Source organism: Sphaeramia orbicularis, chromosome 9 (genome assembly GCF_902148855.1).
Source record: "Sphaeramia orbicularis chromosome 9, fSphaOr1.1, whole genome shotgun sequence".
Lineage (NCBI taxonomy): Eukaryota > Metazoa > Chordata > Actinopteri > Kurtiformes > Apogonidae > Sphaeramia > Sphaeramia orbicularis.
Genome location: NC_043965.1, coordinates 49571236 through 49583560, shown reverse-complemented (window position 1 = coordinate 49583560; position 12325 = coordinate 49571236). Strand labels below are relative to the sequence as shown.

At 38.4% G+C, this 12325-nt stretch overlaps 1 protein-coding gene across 3 annotated transcripts; it reads right to left on the bottom strand.

Annotated features, from left to right (window-relative positions):
- Window positions 1-4886: 4886 nt before the first annotated feature.
- Window positions 4887-9571, bottom strand: LOC115426146 (epigen-like). Of its 3 annotated transcripts, XM_030144134.1 has the most exons (6): window positions 9425-9571; window positions 9102-9221; window positions 7469-7592; window positions 6014-6166; window positions 5859-5931; window positions 4887-5813 (listed from the first exon to the last, which is right to left on the bottom strand). In XM_030144134.1, exons 1-5 carry the CDS (start codon window positions 9453-9455, stop codon window positions 5880-5882), a joined length of 480 nt encoding a protein of 159 aa, XP_029999994.1. In that variant the 5' UTR covers window positions 9456-9571; the 3' UTR covers window positions 4887-5813; window positions 5859-5879. The 3 variants fall into 3 exon arrangements, with proteins under 3 accessions (XP_029999994.1, XP_029999992.1, XP_029999995.1); XM_030144132.1 differs by having other exon boundaries at window positions 4887-5931; XM_030144135.1 differs by having other exon boundaries at window positions 4887-5931; window positions 9102-9218; window positions 9425-9518.
- Between the last annotated feature and the right edge of the window lie 2754 nt (window positions 9572-12325).

Here is a 12325-nt window from a genome sequence, read left to right as displayed (position 1 = left end):
TGAACTAGACCAGGGGTCACCAACCCTGGTCCTGGAGAGCCACTATCCTGCATGTTTTAGATGGATCCCTCTTCCAACACACCTGAGTCAAATGATAACACTGGTCTACAAGGAAAATGCTTCCAGAATAAAAGTAATGAAATTTTACAAACATGAGAGTCACTGATAAAGAAAAATCAAGTCAAAAATGCTGGTTGGCTGAACTTTCCAAGATACAGCCTCGGGTCAAAATGTGAAATTCAAGAATTAACGAGAGAATGGGTTTGACTCAAAAGGAATATTTGTCTCAGAGCTACAAGATCTATTCAAAACACTGTCTGCACATTAGAATACATTCACTTTACAGGTTCTATTTAGTGGAAGATTTATAAAACTATTATATAAATATACATAAACCAATAGATAGATAGATAGATAGATAGATAGATAGATAGATAGATAGATAGATAGATAGATAGATAGATAGATAGATAGATAGATAGATACTTTATTGATCCTTTGCAGGAAATCGTTTGTTACAACAGCAGCAGTACAAACAGTACAAGCAAAAAACACTGACCCATCACAAAAAACACCCACATACAACCAACAATGGCACAAAGAAGTGTTTAAAAACAGAATAAAAGATATATAAATATAGATATAAACATATATATAAATATATATATAATATGTACAATAAAGTAAATGTAAATAATACAATACAACAAAACACCTATAAAACACCTATAGTATGCACAGCATACAATAATTTATCGCACAGCGACATTGTAAAGTCTAATAGCAGCAGGCAGGAAGGACCTCCTACTGCGTTCAGTCCTGGACCGAGGAGGGATCAGTCTGTGGCTGAAGGTGCTCTCTCTGAACACCTCAAGATGGTGAAGTGGGTGAGACGCGTTCTTCAAAATAGAGTCCAGTTTCCTGAGCATTCTCACCCCAGCCACCTGCTGAACTGTGTCCAGTCCCGTCCCGATGATGGAGCTCGCTTTCTTAATCAGTTTGTTCAATCTGTTTCTGTCCGAAATGCGAGCTCCCTCCCTCCAGCACACTACACCAAAAAACAGGACACCAGCCACCACAGTCTGGTAGAAGATGCACAGAAGAGGCTTGGAGATGTTGAAAGTCTTTAATCTCCGTAGGAAATAAAGTCTACTTTGTCCCATCTTGTGCAGAGTCTCCATATGACAGGACCAGTCCAACTTGTTGTCCAGTTGGACTCCCAGGTACCTGTAACTGGAGACAGCTTCTGCCCCTGTGTTGTGAATGGTGACTGGCACCAGTTTGGACCTCTTCCTCCTAAAATCCAACCATTTCCTTGGTCTTGGAAATGTTCAGTTCGAGATGGTTGAGGTCACACCAGTCCACAAAGTCCTTAATCAGGCTCCTGTACTCCCCCTCCTCCTCTCCCCTGATACAACTGACAACTGCTGAGTCATCAGAAAATTTCTGAAGAAAGCAGCTGTCTGAGTTGTATTGGAAGTCAGATGTGAACAATGTGAAGAGGAAGGGGGACAGGACAGTTCCTTGTGGTGCTCCAGTGTTGCACAGTACCTTTCCTGAGACACAGTTCTGCAGTCGCACATACTGTGGTCTGCAGGTCAGGTAGTCCATGATCCAGGAGACCATCCATGACTCAACCTGCATGTCTCTCAACTTTTCACCAAGCAGCCCCGGCTAGATCGTACTGAAGGCACTTGAAAAGCCGAAAAACATGATCCTCACAGCCACATCAGATGTGTCCAGGTGTTTATGGGCCCTCTGTAACAAGTGGATGAGAGCATCATCCACACCAACGTTAGGCTGATAAGCAAACTGTAGAGGATCCGTGTACATTCTCACACTGGGTCTTAGACGGGAGAGAACCAGCCTTTCAATATATATGTGTAATCACACTTAGTCATATTCCTTGAAAACATCAGCAAACCGGCACTTTTGTCATTTATTTTCCAATTAATCTTATTAAAATATGTAACATTTAGCATATTTAATCTCTGAAGCAAATCATTTCTAAAAAATTGTAGACCAGTGTAATCCTATCATCAAGCTCTGCAGAAGCCTGATAACGACTGTCAGGTGTCTTGATCTGATAAGGGGCTAATAATTATGATGTAAGATTTTTGTCACATATAATAATTATACATTGACAAATAGGACACTGACTAAGGTGAATGGTGACTGTTAGCAGGAGAGGGTACAGGAAGGTGGTAGAATGGAGAGTTCATATTGGGCCGGGAGTAGCAGCCTGTCTGCTGTCTGGTCCAGGCAGGGGGGGTCATGGAGACAGTCTTACCCATTCCCCTCTGTCATGGTACCTACTTAGAATGTCATACAGGTGTGCCAAAGCCTCTTCCACCAATGGGGTCAAAGGTCCCAACACCCAGAACACCTGTTCCTGGAGCGACCATCTTCCAACACCCTGAGTCAGAGCGGCTTTGCTCAGACTAGTGTGGAAATCCCAACCCCTCTCAAAGACTCTAATAATAATGGATTAGATTTCTATAGCACTACTCAAGGCACCCAAAGGGCTTTACATTATTGATCCATTCTTCATTCACTCTCACATTCTCACTCTGGTGGTGTTAAAGTACGTCTGTATCCACAGCTGCCCTGGGGCAGACTGACAGAAGCATGGCTGTCAGTACACACCAAACAGGCCCTCCCACCACCACCACCTAACATTCATACACCTGAGGGACATTGGAGGTAAGGTGGGTGAAGTGTCTTGCCCAAGGACACAATGGCACATGACTTGGACAGAGGGGGATTCGAACCGCCAACCCTTCAGTTACTGGACAATCCACACTACCTCCTGAGCCCTGGATGTCAAAGCCAGTTTAGTTCAGGTTCCACGTATACAGACCAATTCAATAATAACCTATAAATAATGACAACTACTAATTGTTGTCTTTGTTTTAATGTAAAAGACATGAAAATGATGGAATTTTAATTTTCATATGGCCACAAATATAAGATATAATAAAAGAGGACCTGAGGAGGAGTTTGTGATGCAGTCATGCATCATATGTGAGTTTCCTCTGATGAACTGGGCTTTGAGAAGACAAAACTGCTTTGTTAGCTTCAGTAAAAAACCACAGGGTAGGTTAAAATAGACTATCTAATAGTGCGTTAAAATTCCTTTCTACCAGAAGGCTTTGGACTAAGGTACAAGCAACTGGTTATAAATAGTTATAGTTATATAGTTATTAATAGTATCTGTCTTCATTTTGTTATATTTTATTCTCTTTTTCTTTTCCGGTCATAGATTGCACACAGTACACAATAAAACTGTTAAACAGCTTTCTTCAGCAAGTTCTTCAGTTATCAAGGATTTTAGTGGTTGAAGTGGATTGATTGATGTTTATTCCTAATGTATAAACAGATTAAAAGTGGGGTAGGAGATCTTAGAAAAATGGTTTGAGCAAGTTACATTTTGAAAATAGTCGATTCAGAAGTCCAAAGCCCTTTCTTCAAACGTCCCCCTGAAGCCACACCTCCAGAGTACTGGTACGAGCAATGCGTGTTCCCAAGGCCACGAATGCTGCACTCCAGTGGCCCCGACCCCCGGCCCCGATCCATGTGTACCTCATTCAGTCTCCTCTAACACCCCCGCTCTTACAGAACAGCCCCAGTTCATACCTGTCTGACTAACGTTACATTTCCTAGTGATTTATGTTAGCGACAAAACAGTTAACCGGTGAACTTCCCATCCTAATAGAGCTAATATAGCCAAGCTCTGGCTCTGCTTTCATTTCCTGTACCAGTGCTCCAAACCACGATTCATGCACAAAGAGGGGTACACGCAGAGGGGGGAGGGACAAATGGCAGTTGAGTTTGATAGACATATCATCGTTCAATCATTTCAACTGAGCGCTCAAAATAATGGGATGGTGTTTTTTCAGTCCTGTCCGTTCCACAGGTGACTAATTTTTTTTTATTTTTGTGTTAGAACATTTAATTAATTGTTTGTAATCAGGATGTGAAGGGGATTTTAAGCAATATAGTAAAAAAAAAAAAAAATGCTCCAGGAAAACATCCCGCACCCCACCTTTGAGTCTCAAAATATTTATGATACAGGACCTTGATACATGATGATTAAGAAGATGGTTCAATATGACTGATATTCTGGGCTGTTCAGTGCAGCAGTTCATCCTGTACACCACACAGGTGGGGGCGCTGTTCTGCCATTAGCAGTTTTGTTCCAACAGTGCTGTTAGTTTACTTAAAGGTCACACTATAAGACACACTATACCCGCTCTGTGGTAATGTTTAACTGAAGCAGATGGTCCTGAGCAACGTCAAATCAGGTATGGACGATAATTTTAAGCTTTCCCATCTGGCAACACTGGGTCCCATACTTTACTATGAAACTGTTCATTTTTGATGTGATATTTATTTGGTTTAGGTTGTGCTACAAAAGGCACCTAAGCCTTATAATAGCAGAGAAAACCATGATGGCTTTACAAACCACAGTTATGACAAATGTGGTCTTTTCACTACTTTGTCACAGTTGAAGGAAAATGATGTCCAAAGCTGTTTATGTTCACATATGAAACTGTTCCTGTATGTTTTCTATAATTGATACACATACATGTTTTCACTTCATAAATGGAAATTCAATATAGTATATCGTCATATCTTCTTTGTGTATAAAGTCATTCAAGACTGTAATTTAAAAAAAAAAAAATCTTCATGAAACTCTGAATTTCTAGCTTAAAGACTATTTACACATAATATATGTCCATTTACAGAGATGGAAATAAACTTTTATAGGTAATATTCGTCATTCATTTGTTTTTGAAAACTCCCCAAAATGTCATGTGTGAGTTCACATGTGATTATTTACCTTTTCATGCACAGACATTCACACAACACAATCATCATTTTCATTTCAATGGATTTATTAAAAAACCTAAATAGGTACAATATAAATTACTGTCTTTATTACAATAAATAGTTATTTTACCCAAAACGCTGCAAATAAATAATACAAAAAAGACACATTCAAAGTCTCCCCTGGGTCTGTCAGTGTTTGGTTTCATTTCTCTTATGACAAATGGGTCGGGGCCTCCTCATCAGGGCCATCTTAATACATGGGCCTGATGGGCCCCACAAGCGCGGGGACCCCATGCTAGTTTGTGTATGTTAACCCTTCATTGACCCATGTATCATATATGATACATACCCATCAAAGGTGTACAGTTGCCTCACTAATTATTAATTTAAGTTTGGTTCTGTTTTTTTTTTTCCAATTATTTAAAAAAAAAATTACTCAAGTACTCAAAGTACTCAAGATTTTCCATTATTTTAATATAGATTTGTTTTATTTTGTATTAAAGTTTCTTAATCATTTTATGTAGATTTCATTATTTTGTACTGAAAATTTTCAATGTTTTTTTAGATTTTTAAAAATTTTGTACAAAAAATTTTCTATCATTTTTTCCCAGATTTTTTTTAAATTTTGTACCGGAGTTTTTCAAACAATCTATAATTTTTACTTAAATATTATATTTCAATTAAGTTTAGTAACTAACATATATTTAATTTAACTAATCTAATCTATCTATTAAATTATTTATATGAAAACAATCATAACTGCATTAAACATTAAATATCAAATTGAGTGCCATTAAAATTAATATAGGAACGATTTGAATATGATATGAATGACCATTTATATTTTTATTCCTGTGACTAGTGGTCGTAGGAGCCCCAGTGCACTGCTTTGCCCAGGGGCCCATAATACTGTTGAGACGGCCCTGCTCCTCACTGCACATCCAGTGGGTGACCATTATGATGGTGATGATGATGATGATGTTAGTCGTGGTGGTGCCGGTGATGATGATGGCGATAATGATAATGATGACGATGGGTTGGTGGGATCACACTGAGGTGGCTGGTGCAGATTTTATCAGTGGTGGTGATTTGACACACCTGAGGGAAGAGAGAACATGTAACTAGAATCCACTCCTTCAGTTAAAGTGGTGTAAGTGCAGCGTCATGTGCAGACACTCACCTCCTCTGGATGCAGCAGTACACGGTGACGAACAGGGCCAGCAGGATCATGGCCACTCCAAAAGTGATACCGATCACCTGCTCTATCTCAGCATGAGTGTGAGAGAGCTGACTGAGGATCATGCACCGTGGGCCGCCGAACGAAGGCGCACAGCTACACAACAGACACACAACTATGTGAGTGCATTCCACAAACCAGCACGTGCATGTCACAGGCGGTGCTTGTATCCAGTAAAAACACAGAGCACAAACAGATACTAAATGTACAAACAAACATGACGAAGCAGCTCCAAAACACCCACAAAATCTCACCAGAATACAAACACTGCAAAAATCCAAATCTTACCAAGTGTATTTTTCTCATTTCTAGTCCAAATATCTCATCACACTTAAAATAAGACATTATCACCTAAAGAGTAAATTTTCAGTGAAATATAAGAACTTATTTTTAGACAATAAATCTAGAAAATATTATTTCAAGAAATCTTACCAAGATAATTTTCACTTGTTCCATTGCCAGATATTTTTTGCTTAATTAAAGATTTTTTTTTTTTTTTTGCTCAATTCAAGAAAAAAAAAAATCTGCCCATGGAACAAGTGAAAATTATCTTGGTAAGATTTATTGAAATAAGATTTTCTAGATGTATTGTCTAAATATATGTTCTTATATCTCACTGAAAAGTTACTCTTTAGGTGATTATGTCTTATTTTAAGTGTGATGAGATATTTTCACTAGAAATGAGAAAAATACACTTGGTAAGATTTGGATTTTTTCCAGTGAATCCTTTTGGAATTCAGAGTTTAATAATATAAATTGCCATCTATCATGGCATTCATGGCATTCAATTCTGTATCTCCAATAAAATGTAAACTGTACCTTCTGTAAAAATGAACAATAAACACTTATTTTACTGTGACTGTGCCTCCTCTAACATGTTTTGGAGGGAACTGGAGAAAGTTTTTTTTTAACAAAACCAAAAAACATATTTCAAAATCTCCAAGGGAAATGATAACTAAATTTGAATGCTCTAATAAACCTTTAATTTTCTTAATTAATATTACTGATGGGCAAATATTATATTCATAAGACAAAGTTCTCCAGATCCCTCCCTAACATCAACATCTTCGTTAAAGAATTAAAAATGTATTATAAAACACTAGCCTTAGCAAAAAATCGTAAATGTGAACGTACCCTCAAACTGCTTGATTATTTATTTTTTGTTAATACTTGCTAACTTTTGTTTTTTGTATTGCACTTTTTTGTATTGTTATGCTTACCTGCTTATTGTTTCTATCAATACTTGAATTTATATTTGATGCTTATTCCTGTTAAATGTTGCATCTTTCTACTTGTTAATTATCGATTTATTACGACGGTTTATTCAAAAAACAAAAAAACCCACACAGAGCAGATTCTACGTCTCAGTCGGTGGATGTGGATTAGACTAGAACTCACATGCAGGAAGGCTCGGTGCTGTCTTGGGGGTACATGCACACGCCACCATTCGCACAGAAGTCTGCGTGTTCGTCACCACAATCGGACCTGTGTGACCGCAGAACAAGAGGCTGGTCCATACTGCCTGAAGACAAAGAGGAATCATTCAGTAAAGTGGTGCCTGATAAATGATCATAGCATGAGTAAACACTTTTAAGAGCGTAATGACTTCCATACAGTTGAATCAGAGTTTAACTGCTCTTGGTTTTTCTGTTCAAACTACAATTTTTCGTCCATAAAAGGAAGGACTTTAACTTCCATATGACCACAAATATAAGATATAATTTAGTCTTTTTCAGACACAAACATAATAAAAAACAGAGGGAAAAAATAAAACAAGACAAAAGTTTAAAAAAAATAAAAAATAAAAAATACAATAATAGATTAAAGAACAACTGTTGTGCCCGAAATTGAGTAGAAAGAAGCCACTGCTTATCCAGTCCAACCCTCTGATTCCTGTCCTCAGACTGTTAGTGCCTCATCACGTTATACAACATAAGATTAGGATTATCCATAAACACACCCCTACAAACCTGTACACCCATACATAATAAAAAAGGACCTGAGGAGGAGTTTGTGATATATAATTTTTTCCATACATGAGTTTCCTGTGGTGAACACAAAACTAGGGTGGGTTAAAATAGATCATCTAATAGTATGCTTAACCCTTTCATGCACACTGGTCACTACAGTGGACAACTATTCTACAACTGTTCTCCTGTATATTCATGGATTTTTTTTTTTTTTACATATATCTTTATTAAAGTTTTAAGACACTACATATCTTTTCTGACATGAATTGGTAACATTATGTAGATCTCTCCTGACCATAAACCCCCAGACTCACAAGCCCTCCCCATAGTTTTCTCACAATTTATCAGTAAATATATGTTTCTGTGCATCAAAAATTAAACGTGTGGTGTCCAGCTGTGTGGACATTTTTGCAACTTCATGAAAAATAGGTTCATAAGATTTTTTTTTTCATTATTATTTATTTTTATAAATATATATTTTTTCTTTTTAATTTTTTTTCTTTTTTTTTTCTTTTTCAGAAGAAAATTTTCAATTGCGTTATTTTTTTCATGCCTAAAGAGGAATAAAAACACTCAGGAAAAAAATTTTGATTAAGGTTCTCATAATTCATGCATGAAAGGGTTAAATTCCTTTCCCTCAGAGGGAAATGGTTATAAATAGGATCTGTCTTCATTCTATTACATTTTATTATTTTTTTCTTTTCAGTTTATTTGTTACATATGAGCAACCTGTTGATATTTTGTGATAAACATCTTAGCATGGCCTGTTTTTCTGCCCCTTTACACTCTATTACATTAGACTTGTACGACATGAATACTGCATTTCAGTGTAATATATCACACATTTTGTTGTATAGTGTAGTTGTAACTGCACCTTATGAGTAGTAGTGTAAGTAAATATGCACAATGTACTGTTCTAAGTGTATGGATGCAAGATCAAACATGTTTTTGAGTTGCATGAAATGGATGAAAACTAAACAAACTGGTCAAAGGACAAAATTGTTGAACTATTCATAATGATGCACATGACACAAAGCTCAGATTATACTGAAGACGCTCACTGTTGTTAGTGTATGTGTTCGTAGAGGACGTGGTCGGATCAGGGCCGGTTGTGGTTTGAAGGTCTTCCGTCAGCACTGCACACTGTCCCATGGTGGAGAGGAGGACGAGCACAGCCACTGCTGAGGGAAAACACACACCAGTGGGTTAGATCTGTCCTTGTGCCACATAGTTTTGTGATATTTTCCTCAACATCAGCTAAACACAATGCATCACTTTTACAACTGTACTTAAATTGCATTTCATAATCAACACTAAGTAACCATACAGCATCTCTGCTGATATAATATCATATATTTCTAAGCCATGTGGATGTGATTCTTACCTTTGTCCAGGTTTGTTGACCTCATTTTCATGTCAGTGTGAGGTTTTCAGATGCTTCTGCTCCGTCTGAGTGTGCAGTGATTAAATCCAGGGGCTGCTTTGCTTATATAGCCTGAACCCAAACACGGAAACGTGTCAACAGCCAATCCAAGAATTGAGTCCTCTGTGTAAACTAAAAAATGTTACTTGCCAAAAATGCACATCATTTCCTTTTCCCGATTTTGCTGAGGCTCTGCATGCAGGGGCAGGTGTTGGGGGGGTGGGGTGGGGGTAGAGGATTGCCCACAGGCTCAGAAAACGAGGTTTCTTCCTTGGAAGTTCCACGCCTACGCAAATGCCAGAAAATTGGTAGGTCCACTCAAATACCTTAATGCGGTTTTAAAAGGTTGTGAAATCCTTGTTTTCTGTTCAAAGGGGTGATTACAGGAAGAAGTGCACTTATCAATGAGAGTTTTGTTAGAGTGCCTTAGTATGCAGCAGGTGGGACAGGTTCAGACAGGAGACGACACGTTCAAGAACAGAGGCTGAGGACAGATAGATGAAGTGGATCCATTGACTAGAGAGCAGCCAAAGTCCATGAACTGAGCACGATGATGATGTCACAGCACGTCACGGACACGTCTCCAAGGCAGGACATGACAACGTCTTCTTTGAAACTGATACAAGAAGTCATCAGCAGCAGAAACATTAAAAACACTGAAAAGTGAAGACTCAAGGTGATCAGTGTGGTGAGAAACTCAAACCCAACAGCACTCACAGTTCAGTACAGAAAAACACACCTGATGTGCAATGTTTTAAAGGGATTAGTGCAATAACACAATGGACACGTGTGAGTGAGTAATGGGTTTCTGCTTGGTTTTTTTTATCTATTTATTTTACCTGCAACCCATTTATTTCAGCTCCTTTAATTTGGATTAGTATTTTTATAGTAGGTTTTAGATGACGCACAGGATTGGATGGCACTCTTAATTTTGTTGTACTTGTTACAATGACAGTAAAGACAAAGACATTCTATTCTATTCTACTCAAATAGTCAAAAATTTAACAAAAAAAAAAGTAAATTTTAAAAAGTTTCTAGGTTGACGACTTCAGGAAATTTTACAACACTGAGTCTGCTTGTGCATGTTGAACTAAAACTGGGTGAGGACCAAGAACACAAAGTGTAAAAACCTGCAGATCCTCACATGGACTCAATCCCTACAAACACTCATTTACAATGTCCAAATTCATATTTTCACAGCCTGGGATACATAATAGTCTAGAGTAAATTTCCACACAATTGTAAGGGGGTGAATTTGTACACAATTCACCTATTCAATTATATATACATATATATATATATATATATATATATATATATATATATATATATATATATATATATATATATATATATGTACACACTATATTGCCAAAAGTATTTGCTCACCTGCCTTGACTCGCATATGAATTTCAGTGACATCCCATTCCTAGTCTATGGGGTTCAATATGACGTGGGTCCACCCTTTGCAGCTATAACAGCTTCAACTCTTCTGGGAAGGCTGTCCACAAGGTTTAGAAGTGTGTTTGTGGGAATTTTGGACCATTCTTCCAGAAGCGCATTTGTGAGGTCACACACTGATGTTAGACAGAAGGCCTGGCTCTCAGTCTCCGCTCTAATTCATCCCAAAGGTGTTCTGTGGGGTTGAGGTCAGGACTCTGTGCAGGCCAGTCCAGTTCATCCACACCAGACTCTGTCATCCATGTCTTTATGGACCTTGCTTTGTGCACTGGTGCACAGTCATGTTGGAAGAGGAAGGGGCCAGCTCCAAACTGTTCCCACAAAGTTGGGAGCGTGGAATTGTCCAAAATGTCTTGGTATGCTGAAGCATTCACAGTTCCTTTCACTGGAACTAAGGGGCCAAGCCCAGCTCCTGAAAAACAGCCCCACACCATAATCCCCCCTCCACCAAACTTTACTCTTGGCACAATGCGGTCCGACAAGTATCGTTCTCCTGGCGACCGCCAAACCCAGACCCGTCCATCAAATTGCCAGATGGAGAAGTGCGATTGGTCACTCCAGAGAAGGCGCCTCCACTGCTCTAGAGTCCAGTGGCGGCGTGCTTTACACCACTGCATCCACCGCTTTGCATTGCACTTGGTGATGTATGGCTTGGATGCAGCTGCTCGGCCACGGAAACCCATTCCATGAAGCTCTCTGCGCACTGTTCTGGAGCTAATCTGAAGGCCACATGAAGTTTGGAGGTCTGTAGCGACTGACTCTGCAGAAAGTTGGCGACCTCTTCGCACTATGCGCCTCAGCATCTGCTGACCCCGCTTCATGGCTGAGTTGCTGTCATTCCCAAACACTTCCACTTTCTTATAATACAGCTGACAGTTGACTGTGGAATATTTAGTAGCCAGGAAATTTCACGACTGGATTTGTTGCACGGGTGGCATCCTATCACAGTTCCACGCTGGAATTCACTGAGCTCCTGAGAGCGACCCATTCTGTCACAAATGTTTGTAAAAGCAGTCTGCATGCCTAGGTGCTTGATTTTATACACCTGTGGCCATGGAAGTGATTGGAACACCTGATTCTGATTATTATTTGGATGGGTGAGTGAATACTTTTGGCAATATAGTGTATATATATATATATATATATATATATATATATAATATTCCAAATCTAGCAATAAAAGTGTTAATACGGCATCAACGGTGAAAACATTTGGTTTGGTTAAATTTCTTCTACTTCAATACTATTAAAATCTCGTAAAGACAAAGTTCATTGTATTTTTGTCACTTTGCAAAAGAAAATTTGATTTGACAAGGACTCAATCATTTGATGTCATTCACAGGAAAATGGATGTTAATAAAAGTTCCTGAACAAATTTTGAAAGAAGTTAAATTTGTTGCT

Excerpts from the sequence above, each read along its gene's own strand:
- LOC115426146 (XM_030144132.1), bottom strand. The coding sequence starts at position 9,455 with ATGAAAATGAGGTCAACAAACCTGGACAAAG. Across the intron at positions 9,222-9,424 it reads GTCAACAAACCTGGACAAAG|CAGTGGCTGTGCTCGTCCTC; the intron begins GTAAGAATCACA and ends GTTTTCCCTCAG. Across the intron at positions 7,593-9,101 it reads GAACACATACACTAACAACA|GCAGTATGGACCAGCCTCTT; the intron begins GTGAGCGTCTTC and ends CTTTGTCTTCAG.